The following is a 15,379-nucleotide window of genomic DNA, read 5'->3' as shown; positions in this document are numbered from 1 at the left end:
TGAGCTCAACTTCAACGCGTTTCATGGGCGTTTAGTTTGTGTTTGAGTCTTGGTCACAGCTGTGAACTGGCTCTCTGCTGGTGCCGCTCTGTCTTACCATTACTGACACCTTAGCTAATGCTACACAGGACCCACACAGTGCCACAACACAACACTGTACAGCAAGGAATGGCATAACAGTTACTGCTAAACAAAGAGAACAAAGCTAAAGCTATGTTGAATCTCTCCCAGTGTATTACAGTGGCAAAAGTAATCCGTAACAAATGATACCCGTTAGTATGCCTGCGTGTGTTGCTGACATGTGGCGGCAGGTTTACTTGCATAGGCCTGTTTAACTGGTGCCTGCATGCGTCATGAGCAGCCAGTGAGCGTTAACTAGTGGAGCACAGCCATCTAGTAAACTGGTATTGGATACTTGACCTCACATTTCCATAGCTTATTTGTTTTTTCCACACTAGTACAACAACTGAAGGCTTCAGCATACATTAGCATCAGTCAGTAAACATAGACTTACTCAGAGTGCAGTGCATGAGTCAAACTTGAAAAGAAATATACTGTGTAAGGCCACTGGCAAGTCTTTACACTGGGGCATCATGATAGCTGAATGCTTTATACACATCCCATATACAGTCAACATGAACATGTACATAATGTCAGTCTTCAGTTCCAATGATTACTACTGCTCTCATGTGTCTGAGATGGAATGAGTGGAACACATACTACTTTGTCACTAAAACATTCATGAAGTTTGGTTCGGTAATTCATTTAATATAGGTCTAATGAAAGTGTGACCAAATCTGCTGGATCAAAAATATACATGCAGTAACTTGAACAATCAATGTTGGTATAGAAAGTTGTGTGAGTCACATGGTCTTTGTAGCATGGCCTCTTAACTTCTTCTAAGTGATTCCGATTTATAATAGGTGATGACTCCTCTGGGCCCATTTTAATAGGGCTTGTTTTGATTCAGCCATTAGACTCGGTCATAAACACTACAATGAGGAAAGTCTAAGGAGCTCAGCATTGATCTGAATGAGAGCATTTTTGAACAAGTCAGGAAAGTCACTTTGAGCCATTTCAAAAGCAGTTACTGGTTCCAAGACCAACTGTGCAAACAGCTGTTTGTAAGTGTAAAGTGCATTGCACAGTTGTGTCACTGCCACGATCAGGAAAAAAACACAAATTATCACTTGCTGCAGAGAGAAAACTAATCAGCATGGTCAATAGTAAACCAAAACCTACGAAAAATGCAATAAACTAGAGGTTGCTGAAAGACAGATGTCAGTGTCCACAGTCAAGTGTGTTTTACATCAACATGAGCTGAGAGGCTGCCATGCAAAAAAACCTTGATTCAGACCTGGCACCTGAAAGATTGACTGAAGTCTGCTGCTGATCACATTGGAAAAAACAAACCTTCAAGAGGAAAACTCTGTGATGAGTTATTTGGCCACAATGAGTAGCAATAATTTTGGAGGAGAGAAGGTGAGGCCTTTAATCCCAAGAACACTACTGTCAAGGATGGTGGTGGTAGTATTATTCTGTGGGGCTGTTTTGCTTCCAGTGGATCTGCTGCTCTAAAGAAAGTATACTGAAATAATGAAGGAGGATTATCTCCAGATTCTTCTGGAAAACCTAGTTGGGTGTTCCCAAACACACATCAAAAGTGGTAACTGAAGGGCTAAATCAGATTAGAATTGAGGTTTTGGTATGACCTTCCCAAAGTCCTGACTTCATCCCCATCGAGAACATGTGGACTGGGCTGAAGAAACAAGTCCGTGCCAGGGAGCCAACAAATTTAGTTGAACTCCACCAATTCTGTCAAGAGGAGTGGTTTGCAGTTCAGCCAGAGGACTTTTGGATGACTATCAAAAGCAGCTAACTGAAGTGAAAATGGAGAATGTGAAAAGAGAGATGTGTATTTGTTCCACTCATTCCATCACAGAAACAGGAGAGTTGTAGAATTCATTGGAACTGAAGACTGCCATGATATGCATGTTCTTTGTGAGTGAGTTGAAACTATTGACCACAATTGCATCTGTCTGCCTCTCATTGATTTTCTTGGACATTTTGTGCTAAGCTCACGCGATTTGAGTAATTTCAAATCGATGTTGTCTCACATCCTTGCATTTTATTGCATAAAATGAAAGTACTACGACATCTCACAATTTATGTAACAGTAAATTAGAACTGCATGTGATTTGGGTTCTGGAGGGCACGGTAAGTATATGAATGTGTAAATGTGTTCACTTTGATCAGGAATGAGCAACTGATACAGTTATGATACTAAAACATACCATTAGTAATGCCTATACAAAACTATCAGCTCTGAAAATAACCTTCAAATTGAGTATTCCTTTATGGAAGAATGAAATAGGGGAGCAAACAATTCATTGCCCACCTGAGAATCACTTTTGCTAAAAGTAATTATTGGAGAAATGGCTACAAATAAAGCCTTCTTACTCAGAGATAATAACTATTCTGCCGCTTATGCTGCTGCCCTGAAACCTGTGTGTTTTTTAGATCCAGTGATGGTCTGCTGTAGAAGGAGTATATGGCTTCAATCACAATCTCCACCCCACTTAAGAAGTCCTTGACACTCAGGATGAACATCAATCCCAGGGTTCATCCTGACCTGAAATGTAACTAAGGAAAGACTCATCCCTCAAACCTGCTGTAATGGAAAGTCGCAGCCTGCTGTCCCTCACTGTGGCCTTGCTGGGTTTTCTGAGCCCATGTCTAACAAGACTAACTCCCAGAGTCTCTTTCCCTGTGGGTAAGTAAATAATTAGGAGTTTAGAAGTCAGCTAAACATTATTTACCACAGTGATATAATCTGGGATGAGATATTCTGACATTTTTCCTTTGGTGATAGGATGAAAACGCATAGTCTCAATAGCCCCATTCACCCTGCCTTTTTAGTGCGGGGATCCTGCTTCAATTTTCTGCATCCTCCTCTGTGTGAAAGTTTCACATGAGATGAGGGTGAAATTTCCAGAGCTAATATCAGAGGCACAGCAGAGGCTAACTGTACCTGTGTGAATGGATAAACCAGCAGGGCAGATAGGGGGTGTGTCGATCTGATGGTGTTTACAGTCTGATAACTTAACAGATCCTTCACTCAAGAAAATAAAGCACAAAGTCAGTTACATGACAAAACAACAGTAACATAATGACTGGTAGTGTCTTTGGCAACTTATTTGAGGAAAAAAAATACCACAGTTATACATGGAAAAGTGTTTGTCATCCTGTCTGTCCTACCGACTCTTCATCACATTTCTGCCTGGAAACAGCATCCGTCCCCGGCAAAAAAACTTAACTCACCATGTGTTTGTCTCCTTCTACTATTGTATTCTTGGAGCTACTGTCTTGAAAAAAATCACTGTGGCAGTCAGCCCTCCCGTCTGAGACTTCAGCAAACTTTCCCCCGAGAAAATGAGAGAATGCAGTGTTTCTGTGTGAAAACAGCAAATGTTAATTGCTGTGAAACAACAGGTAGCCCGGGGAGACCTCTCACCCACTTCAGGAGCCATGAAGTCAGCAACACCACCACCCTGCTGCTCAGTGAGGATGGAGATATGCTGTATGTGGGAGCCAGGGATGCTGTTTTAGCACTGGATGTTGGCCACAGGGACACTATGACACTGAGGAGCAAGGTGAGGGAGCCAGCACTAATGGTTCTACAGGCTCAACCTTTACTGAGAGAGTCACAAGTAATTAAAGGCAACTTTAAACATAAATGTGTCCTTACAGCTGTTGGGAAGTAGCACTGCATTTGTGATAAAAAGAAATATTAAATCTTCTGTGGCTCCAGAGAAAGCTAATGTAATCTTGCCTCTAGTGATGTTACTTGTACCCCATTGGTCGAAAATCCCCTTAAACTAGCTAAAATCAGTTTTTTTGTGCAATGTGAATGTGTAAACACTGGATTTACAGCCAGGTCAATTGACTCTGTAGTACACACAGGTGTTAATCACCTGGGTTCAGCTTGGCTTTGATCTATACTGGCAGCATCTTTTGTGGCAAATGAGCAAGTAGCTCTTGGTGCAGTCAACATGGAAGGAAATTAAATGTTGCTTATTTGCATACACTACCTACACTGTGCAACCTGAGAAGGATGTATAATGCTCCAGTAACACCTGTAAGGAATATTCTGCAGGTAAATAGGTTCATTGGTTACACATGGTATGATCAGTAGGTGATTTAAGGGGGGATGCCGTCCTTCTTGTTAGCAAAATTGCCAAAAAGCATCCCCCTTGTTAACCTGCCATCACTCTCCATCCCCTAGTTGCAGATAGTGTTTTACAAATCATAAGCAGGCACGATCAGCTTCGAGTCAAGCCATTCATTGCTGCTTTGTGTTCCGGCTGCCTGGTGTATTTTATTGGTGTTGTAAGTCTCCTTTCTTTGGGAGAAGTTTGATGACGGCTCTCCTGCAGCTCAAAGGTAGATGCCCACCCTGAAAGCTGTCCTGGAACACCTCCAACATGGCCTGACCCAGTAACGGCCAGAAAGCTTTGTAAAAGTCCACAGGTAGACCGTCGATGCCTGGAGCCTTCCTGTTGGCCAGGCTCATGAGGGCCACATGGAGCTCTTCGACGGTCAGCTTGGCGCCCAGCTGGCTGTTGGTTGTTGCCTCTACGTGTGTTAGGTCGGACAGGAAGGAGGCGTCCAGCTCTGGGTCTTCCACCAACTCCGTGTTGAACAGTCCTTTGTAGAACTGGGTGGCGTACCTTCTGATGTCGGTCCCGAGCCGCCGGCTTCCCCTGCCGGCTGAACCGAGCCCGAACCGCCGGCTTCCGCAGCCGGCCGATCCGAGCCTGAACCGCCGGCCTCCTGTCTGGCTTTGGGACAAGCCCGAATCAGGTGCCTCTCAGCCCCACACCCAAAGCACTTCATTGTCTCTGAAGTTACAAAAATCACATAATTAAACCCCTCAACATTAAAAGTCAGAGTCAGGTTCAGGTGAGAATTAGCATCTTTTGGCAGCATGTAAACTGACCTTCTGTGACAGATGATGTGCTTTAGCTTCTGTGATCTGCATCCCAACGGAACCATCTTTAAGTCCGTGTGCCTGATTTCTGGGGATGCTTCGGCAGTAATGAAAACTCAAACCTTGAGTGTCATTATAGAGTGAAACATGCAAAATTGATGCGTTGCAAGGACAAGTGCAAGTGGATAAAGTTGCCACTCTCTGAGTTCGCCTGCCAGCAAGCAGTTTTATCCCAACCGCAAGCAGACCAGGACAACGTGACTCAGGCTAGCTTCGTCGTTTTGCGAAAGCTAATTGCTAAGAAGCTGAAACCTCATGCTGAAGGTGAATTTGTGGAGCACCTCGCTGCCGCTGTGGAGCTGCGCACGGCAGAAAAAAACGAGCTGTTCCAAAGTGTCAGTTTATCTCAGAGAACCGTCTCAGACTGACATGGCACAAGACACTGAGAAATCATTGAAGGATTCTGCAAGAGATTTCCAATTCTTCTTATCAAAACTGACTCTTGCAAAGACTCTGCTCCGCTCAAGACTGACTGACCCAAACCTGGAGAACCAGCTGAGAGTGGCAACATCATCACTGCCACCTGACATCAGACGTCTCACCAAGGAGAAGCAGTTCCAGTCATCACATCAGGTCACACTGATATGATAATGATGCTGATAAGTACGTTTCTTTTTTTCCACCTCAGACTGACAGTAGACAACCTTATAATGTACCTCAAATCATTTCAGAGCATTCTGATGTGAAAATAAACAGATACGGCCTTCTTAAATCACTTAAAAAATGACATCGGAGCTATATTCAGCTTGCTTTCAAAAGAAAACTCCCTGTTTCCACTCAACAATTTCACCTCAGATTGATAGTAGACAATCTTATATGAGACAACTCAGAGCTGTCATTTTCGAGTGATTTAAAGCTGATATATGAGATTCATGAGAGCTGATTTTTTTTGTTTATTTCACATCAGAATGCTCTGAAATGATTTGAGGTATATTATAGGTTATTTACTGCTTAAACTGCTAAACATCAGTGAATATAAAAACCAACAGGAACAGACAATTACTTGGATTAAACCACCAAGATACACTGAGATGGATGAAATTAAGATTGGCTAAAACATTAATTAATAGTCATGATATTTACGTTATTGCAATTAAGTTAAAGAGGCCATAAAAATTATGTTGTGGGCTGCTCACTTTAAAAAAAAAAAATGTCATGGCCCCTGAGGGACGGTATGAAAACTGAAATGGCCCTCGACCTCGAATCAAGACTACATTAAAACACATACTAAAGAAACAAAAACAGAAAAAAGGTTAGAGAGAGAGACAGAGAGTGAGAGAGTGAGAAAGAGAATCAGTTAAGGTATAGTTTAGATAATGTTTTGGTGAACAGAGAGATAATAGCTTATTTTGTACTTACATATGCTAAGACAAAAGGCTGCATTGACCTTCACTCCAAATGTGCCCAAAGGGGAGAGAAAGAGAGGCCAAGTGGCTCAAGAGAGCAGTGAGAGTGAGAATGAGACTGTTTCAAATAATGTACATTGACAGTATTGTTGTCTTTAAAATAATGCAATAATAGATGGTTGCATTCATTACAGTCACTCTGTAAAAGTAGTAGGCTTTATGATCATCCAGGTAGATGTCAGCAAGAACACATAACAACAGTATACAATACAGTAAACTTGCTAATGTGAAGAATGCCTGTGAAGTACACAAAATTAAAGGCACATCCCTGGAACATCCCTGGGGGACAGGGCAGCCTTAAAGAGAAGGAATTGTAGAAAAAAATTAAGTACAGCCAACCTGTCACATAATGAAAAGTTAGTACATCCCAAAATTCAAAGAAATATTAAATGAAATATTTATCACAAATGCCCTAGCCACTAGAACTAGTCTTATATCACACACAAAACCAACTAATGATAGCACGGCCAGGTTCAGCAGATAAAAGACAAAACAAATGAAAACCCCTTGATAATACATCTAAATCCCGCTTGTTAGTTACCCAGCATCATTGATATAAAAGTTGCTAGCAATTCATTACTGAACTCTTACCTTCACAGCTGGCGAAGTCACGGTAACTAACCAGCTAGCAGACAATGCTTGAAAATTGGTGGTAACAACCAAGATAAGATACAGATAATTACCCTGTGCATATACAAATTAAGACCAGTATAAGCATCACAAAGGGCCTCTGATACAATATAGATATTTGATAATTCAAAAGAGGTCAGTATTTCAGCAACTTACCTCTGGAACTACTCTGTGCGCAGCAATGTAAGTGAATGAGGTCCAACGCCGAAATGACAGTGTTGGGAACAAATCCAATCTCCATATCCCGGAGGTAGGCGCTGAAAGCACTGCAATTTTTTACAAAGTAGGATTAGGGTTAGTGTCGCCATTCTGTTTACTCTATCACTCTAGCAGGGGTGAACCAACACCACACATCCTGGATCCTTGACTACCTCACAAACCGGCCACAGTATGTGAGGATTTGGGACTGTGTGTTGGACACAGTTGTCTGCAGTACAGGGGCCCAACAGGGAACATTCCAAAGAGCTGGTGGTGGATTTCTGCAGGCACAGACAACCCTGCACATAGGTGAACATCCTGGGAATGGACACTGAGATGGTGACATCTTGCAAGTACCTGGGAGTTCACAAACAATAAACTGGACGGGGCTGATCACACAGCAGCAACATACAAGAAAGGTCAGAGCAGACTCCATCAGCTGAAGAAGCTCTGGTCCTTTGGAGGGCACTCCTGATTACTTTATATGGCACTGTGGTGGCATCAGCCATTTTCTATGGAGTAGTTTGCCGGAGCAGCAGGAGCTAGGAGGAGACTTGGGCCATGTCCACACTTAACAAAACAATCTCCTTTTCGTCCTTCTTCCTTGGCATCGTTTCAAGAATATTTGCATCCAAACGGATCCATTGAAAACCACTGAATACACTGTAGTTCATATTCTATGCCCATAAGTATTGCTTGAAATTCACCAAAAACAGAGGTGGAGCATGCACATAAAGCTTGCACACAGTATACAGACCGTAGAAGTTGAAACTGAACAAAACAAGAAGATCAAATTGGCTAGTCGGTTGTCAATAATCCTTTTTTGTTCAGCGCAGTGGCAGAGGAGCATAATATTTTGCCCTAGAAACCTTAATAGGCTTAATATCTTCTGCTGCATGAACATAAGCATGTAGTCTGCCGTAGCTGTTGTTATGAGATGGCACGGGGTTAAGAGGTCGAAGGCTAGAGGTCAAGGGGTGGGGCGAAGGCGTCATCAATACGCAAAGTATGCAGATTTGCTGTCCACATGAGAACGCAAGGGTAACGTTTTCAGATTTTTCCACCCTGAGACCAGGTTTTATAAAAGTTTGTTTTCAGGCACTGCGTTTACACACAAGCTTTTCCATGTGGATGGCCCCTTGATAAACTCATAAAGGAAGCCAGCTCCATCCCTGGATGCCCTCTTGACCTAGGTGGGAGAGAGCAGGGTGATGGATAAGCTGTCATTGCTTCTGGTGCAGGAGTCCCACCCCCAGGTCACTTTCACAGCACTGGGAAGCTCCTTCAGTGATTATTTATGAATAAAAATTCACTGCCATGCTGTTTAAAATTACATGTTAATTTTGGACAATATTATTTTTATATGTATATTCAGGTCTATTCTATTTCTTACCTTATAATTATATTGTTTATGTTTTACTATTGTTATTGTTTTTGTAATATCACTGTCCTTTGGCTGCGGTGGCAAACAAATGTCCCCATGTGTGGGACAATAATGGAATACTGATTCTTAGCTTTGTAATGGAAAATGGAAATATGTGTTATGAAGTTGCTCAGCTAAAGTTTGATGTTAAGATGCTGCTCTGATGAATGAATGACACTGTTTTAACTCTGTATTCTTTCAGCTGGACTGGAGCCCATCAGAGAAAGACCTTGCACAATGTTCCATGAAAGGCAAGAAAATGGTAAGTAATTGATATGTGCTGATGTGAAAATACTGTGAACTGGTCAAACTGCAGCTCAGGACACCAGCTATACCAGACATGGTTATTAGTGACATAGAGTTACTGTTTACACTTACTTTAATAAGCAGAAGAAACACAAAGTAGCTGTTAATTGTTTCTGAACTCATTTCAGAGTTTAATGAAGTCAGTGTAGAAGTAGAGAGTGTCTCATCATCTTTTGTTTGATGTGAAATGGGAGAAGCACACTACGCAAAGATATCACAATGTGCCAATTGCATGTCTCCGTTGTGTAAATATTAACTTTGAATCCAAAGGTCATGCTGTCACACCCTTGGCTGTACTACATAGCTTTACTAAATTGTCTAACTTGGTGTCCTTTGTGTGTTTTTTCAAGGCTGACTGTCCCAATTTCATCCGTGTACTGCAGTTTTTTAACAACACCCACATCTATGCATGTGGAACATTTGCCTTCAGTCCACGCTGCACCTACATCGTAAGTTTGGTCATTTAAAAATCCCCTTCACAAATGTTTTAAGACATGTATTGCCACTTAAAAATCCTCACACCCTATTTCTTCTCGCTTATTAAAGATTTTAGACTGTATGAATATGCAAATATGTTTAATTACAAAAGTTTAACTCCTGCACACAAGATATCCCCTACTTCACTGTGAAATCCATTCTCAGTGTGCATGCCCTGGAGGCTTCAAGTTTCCACATCCACATGCTTGTAGACCTTCCTTTAATGAGCTCAGCAATAATGTGGACTTTGCTTTGAGTAGAGGGGACTGTAACTGATGATCTTATTTAACGTTGTGGCCGCATGAAGATGCTCACTGTTTTCCACTGGATTTTAAAAATGACCTAAAAAATATCCTCAGATTTTATTAAAAACCCTCTTTTCTGTACAGAATTCAGAGACATTAACGATGAGCCTCAAGTCAGATGAGGGGAGAGGTCGCTGCCCTTATGATCCCTACCAGCGCAACACTGCAATCATCGTTGGTAAGACAAGGATGCCAAAACTGCTAGAATAAAATGTTAGCTGAAGCAAGAACACTTTGCTGTTAGTTGGTATGTCAAGGAATTTACTGCTGAATTCCAACATACACTAATCAGCCACAACAGTAAATCTCTGACAGGTGAAGTGACTAATATTGATGAAACCGTTACCATGCAAGGTTCCGCTGGGAAACGGGTTCCTAGCATTCAAGTAGAAACCACTTGACACACACCACCACCCCAAATACCACTGTAGATCTTGTTCACACCCTCCCCCGATGGGAGAACCATGCGTTGAATTTGTTCCAGGATGACCTACAGATCCTTGATCAGATTGGGATCTGCCATCCCAGTGGACTGACCCATTTATTTCAGCATCTCAAACAGATGCATGCATCAAAGTGGGGCACTCGTCGTTCACTACAAGATGTGGTTGGGAGCCCACAGACACCCACTAAAAAGCAGCCAACATTAGCGGAATCATTTAATCACTGTTTCCCATATGAGAGGAAAGGGGCCTGGTGACAGCTTTTATGGATGCAATCATGTTGCATATCGCTAAAGATATGGTGCCCTTATTAAGGGTGGGAAAAATTTCAAATTCTTTGATGCATCGCAATTCTTTCTACAATAATTATGTCTTGATGCAGAGCTTTCTGTAGCTGTGCTCCTCGCCATCAGGTGGGGGACGGATGGATGCTCGCTTGTCACCCTCACCCGCTACAAAGCAGCTAAAACTGAAAATCAGTATAGTGGCGCTGAGCTAGCAGTATAGCGGTGCAGCGCCACCGTTCCATTGTCTGGGGAGAACCCTGACTTATAACATGAAAGTAAGGTTAATAAGATGGATTTTTCAGTTTTACTCAAATAAGGGCAATGCAAAAATGAGTACACCCCACAACAAAAACTACTAAATCTAGTACTTTGTATGGCCTCCATGATTTTTAATGACAGCACCAAGTCTTATAGGCATGGAATGAACAAGTTGGAAACATTTTGCTATATCAATCTTTTTCCATTCTTCAAGAATTATCTCTTTTAGAGACTGGATGCTGGATGGAGAGTGATGCTCAACTTGTCTCTTCAGAATTCCCCATAGGTGTTCAATTGGGTTTAGATCAGGAGACATACTTGGCCAGTGAATCACTTTTACCCTGTTCTTCTTCAGAAATCCAACAGTGGCCTTAGTTGTGTGTTTAGGATCATTGTCATGTTGGAAAAGTGCACGACGACCAAGGGCACAGGGTGATGATGGCATCTGTTCTTTCAGTGTAGAGCAGGGCCTGTCTGTGTGTGTGTGTGTGTGTGTGTGCGTGTGTGTGTGCGTGTGCGCGCGTGTGTGTGTTTGTGTGTGTGTGTGTGTGTGTGTGTGTGTGTGTGTGTGTGTATATATATATATATATATATATATATATATATATATATATATATATATATATATATATATATATATATATATATATATATATATATATATATATATATATATATATATATATATATATATATATATATATATATATAGGGTTAGGGTTGTGTGTGTGTGTGTTCATTTTATTAGGGCTACAAAGACTGCAAGTCTAAATATTCATTCATACTGACCTTCAGATGGAGAGCTTTATACCGGGACAGTGGCAGATTACAGAGGGAACCGGCCAGTCATCTCCCGGCACCTGAGTGAGGGCAGGCGTTTTGACCTGAAGTTGGATGATACATTAGGTTGGCTGGAGGGTGAGTCACAGTGAAACATATGGTAGTCATAGAAGTTGCAAATTAATTTTATTAATGGCTTAGTTGGGATACTTTCCTCTGCCTCAAAATGGTAGATACACTGAGCTAGCTGGCATCCCCAAAATATAGACAGAGGAAGTCAATAGTTATTATGATGTTAGTGTTGCTAATTTTGTTTTCCTATATAATATCCCTAACTGGGCTCACATGTTACGCAAAGGAAATACACTCCCTATTTGAAAAAACTTTGAAATGTCCCTGACACAAGGGAAAAAAAACAGTGTTTCAGCAACATTACAAATAGGGTCCCAGCACATATTTCAAGGCATCAAACATTTGATATCGTTGCCGGCTTTGTCGGAAAAGATTAACAAAACTCACCACCCGAGAGGCCTCCTTGTTGTGGGGAAGCCCTGCGAGTCGATTACCGAGTGCAGTAGAGTTCCACAGCTCAGTGAATATCATTACTGCGGGACTCTACTGCACTCGGTAATCGACTCGCAGGGCTTCCCCACAGCAAGGAGGCTTCTTGGCCTCGTACTCGGTCTCAAGGTGTGTTAGAACATGGATTAAACTTAGACTGGAATATCCCTTTAATATAAATCCCTTTTTCTCATTGTTGAAAAAAATGCCAACCCATTTGGTGCTGTTTTATTAGATAAGATTCTGTCAGACACATTATCACAAACTTCCATCTTTTTGCTGTAGATCCAACCTTCATCAGCTCCAGTTTCATTCCCAATGAGGAGAAAATCTACTTCTTCTTCAGCGAAGTGGGCAGAGAGTATGACTTCATTGACAAATTTATTGTCTCTCGTGTTTCTCAGATCTGCATGGTAAGGGTTAAACAATGGGCCTCCTGCAAGAAATACGTGTACAAATAGATTATTTGTGTCATTCTCCAATTTTCTCATAATTGTAACTTTTTCCTTGACACAGATCAAATTCCCATGTAATCCAAGACTGTTGTTCAAGTCATATACAATAGTCCACAGGCGTATGAGGAGCATTGTAAGGCGAAACACATACTAGTCCTCTCACAAACATCCTATTTTATATTATATATTATATATATATTATTTTAAATTCATGAACATGTATTTTCATTTTTTTCATATTTAATTATACATTCTCATGCCTACGGTTGTAAGAGTGATATATAAATATATACAGTTTAATCCCATCCAGTACAACAGTTCTGCCCTCATGTATACTTTAAGGATGTCTGTAGTATTAAGTTTTTGTTGACACTATCATAGAGTTATCATTTCAATTAATATTTTTTGATGTTGGTTATCCTCTCATACAACTTCTGACATTGATCATTTATTTCTGTTTTCACCTGCTGACGTGATCAAAGAAGACAACATTTTTCTTGCATGAGGCCAAATACATTTTGCATAGTGTTGTTGTTGTTTTTTTTTACATTGGTATGCACAGGCCTGGCCATAAACAACTTATAAGCTATTCAATATTCAGTTTAAAGTTGCCCATGATCTGTGATTTTTCTCTCCAGTTCTCAGAGTTCTCAAAACTCAACCTACTGTATGTTTGCTTAAATGGTCATTCTGCCTTTCCTCACATAGGAAAGGACTGTGGTCATCTTATTGATCTTATGAATCATAATCATAATAATCACCATCATCATAATCATAATTACAATCATAATATATGGTTGAATATATAAGAGCAAAGTGTTAGATGGATATATTTTGAAATATAAGATTAATAATCAAAGATCAGTGCATTAAAGGAGACATATGGATTTTTTTCCTGTAAAGTGTGCCTGCTGCAATGACTCCTCCTGGTGTCTGGTGTCTTGTCTAAGGTTGACTGAAATTGCTTTGATTTCAAGTGTGAATGTCTGATATCAGGGGTCTCTGTATATCTGAAAATCTAAAGGTTTTGGACATTGTTGTACTGCTTTATATTCACCGTGCTACCTGAAATTCTAATTTGTGTTGTGCTTGATGTCTTCTCCTCCTTTTTCATCATGTGTCAGAGTGATGTTGGAGGCCAGCGGACCCTGCAGCGCCGCTGGACCACATTTGCCAAAGCTCAGCTGTTGTGCCAGGCAGACAATGAGCTGCCCTACAATGTAATCCAGGACATAGACACCCTCCCACCAGCAGAGGGAGCGCCCACAGATGACACACTCTTTTATGGCATCTTCACCTCCCAGTGGTCAGTGGTCATCTCCTGAGGATGGTTTAAATTTGTGCCTCTCATAATGTTGCATATGTTTCTTTGTTTCCTTGAAACCCTAAAATCATGATTTTGATTAGAACAAAAACAATTACGCAGAAAGTGGGAACGCACCGATTCTGATTTCCGTTTCATGGAGTTTGACATGCTGATACGGATTTTCGCCAATTCCGATTTCATTTTTTCAAACCACTTTATAACACACAGAGATTTATTTTCTATCTTTTTAACATAGAAATACAACCAAGATTTCAGTAATGAAATGTCTGTTAAAAGAAATGGAACAGGTGAACAGACAAATTCTTCAAGTCTAACTCAAGGTGCAATATCAAATATACAATTGTCATGATACATTTAAACATGCTGCCATGGAACATAATTTTCATATTTGTAAAACTAAACTAACAGTAATGTGTGGCATTTTTTGAACAGATAATCGCTAGAAAAAAATAACTTTATACATTGTTGTGTGGGGAATTCACACATCTTAAAAGTGCAGTGTTATGGAATAACTATACTTCACATCTAACTCAAAGGCATAATTGGAAAAGTGAACTGCTGTCTGAAAACAGATGTAAGAGGTAATGTCAATAAAAGAATATATAGATAACAAATAAAAATAAAATGAATACAGCCTGGAAACACAAAGATATTTCTCAACACACACACAAACGCCTATTGCAATCACTTGTATATCAATGGCAAGTTTTCTTCGAAAACAGAAGTATTTCTGGCTTGTCACCAGTTAGTCTGTATCTTTTCTCATCTGCTATATTTCCAGCCAGGCTAAACAAGCGCTTACTGTCAACGCTTGTACATGGTGCAGAGAGGTAAGCTCGGGCAAGTGTAGCAAGCACAGGGAAACGATCCTTGTTGATCCTCCAGTAGTTCAATGCGTTGTCACTTCTGCCAGTGGGTGCTTCTGACAGGTAGCTCTTTACCTGCACAGACAACGGGCTGGCCCGTTGTTGCTCCAACTCCGTATTCTCTTTCAGGATCTCGTCATGAACTGAAAACAGTAAGCTACATGGCTTTTTGGCATATGCTTCCTCTGGGTCAGATCCAGGAGCCATGGATGCTTCAGCAGCAGGTTCCTCTGTTGTGTGTTTGGTCTCCTTCTGCAGTATAGTCAGAAGCTCCTGTTTCACTTCATCTTTTACTTCAGTGGAGAAGTAGCGATTCTTTTACCTTTTGCACACACACACACAAAAAAAACGATTCAAGCAAGTTTTTTGTTTCAGAATCATCATTATCATATTAACAGGCTATATGCTAGGCCTATCTAAATTAATTATTTTGTCAATAAAATAGGCTTAATAAATACATAAATTAATAAAAAAAAAGCAACCTGGGGTCAAGCTTCTCCATACTGCCTCCAACAAGGTGGCTTTTGTAGTATTCACTCCGAAGTCTGTATCAGCTATTTTCTCTATAAAAACGTTTCAGCACGGTGATGGCTGGAATGACGTCTGC

At 40.8% G+C, this 15,379-nt stretch overlaps 1 protein-coding gene across 3 annotated transcripts in view; it reads left to right on the top strand.

Moving 5' to 3' along the window:
* Positions 1–15,379, top strand: part of sema4ab (sema domain, immunoglobulin domain (Ig), transmembrane domain (TM) and short cytoplasmic domain, (semaphorin) 4Ab) — a 52,449-nt gene that overhangs the window by 473 nt on the left and 36,597 nt on the right. The window contains exons 2-9 of one of the 3 annotated variants that reach the window (XM_037092522.1): positions 2,521–2,773; positions 3,493–3,653; positions 8,910–8,969; positions 9,364–9,462; positions 9,880–9,973; positions 11,579–11,701; positions 12,410–12,537; positions 13,704–13,885. In XM_037092522.1, coding sequence (XP_036948417.1) covers positions 2,677–2,773; positions 3,493–3,653; positions 8,910–8,969; positions 9,364–9,462; positions 9,880–9,973; positions 11,579–11,701; positions 12,410–12,537; positions 13,704–13,885 — 944 coding nt within the window. In that variant the 5' untranslated portion in view covers positions 2,521–2,676. Of the gene's footprint in view, positions 1–2,520; positions 2,774–3,492; positions 3,654–4,436; positions 4,864–8,909; positions 8,970–9,363; positions 9,463–9,879; positions 9,974–11,578; positions 11,702–12,409; positions 12,538–13,703; positions 13,886–15,379 lie in introns of those variants that run through there. The other 2 variants (XM_037092524.1, XM_037092523.1) reach the window with 2 other exon arrangements.

This window comes from Acanthopagrus latus, chromosome 3 (assembly GCF_904848185.1).
Source record: "Acanthopagrus latus isolate v.2019 chromosome 3, fAcaLat1.1, whole genome shotgun sequence".
In the NCBI taxonomy this organism is placed as follows: Eukaryota; Metazoa; Chordata; class Actinopteri; order Spariformes; family Sparidae; genus Acanthopagrus; species Acanthopagrus latus.
The sequence above is the reverse complement of the archived record's forward strand: the minus strand, read 5'-3'. Positions and strand labels throughout refer to the sequence as shown.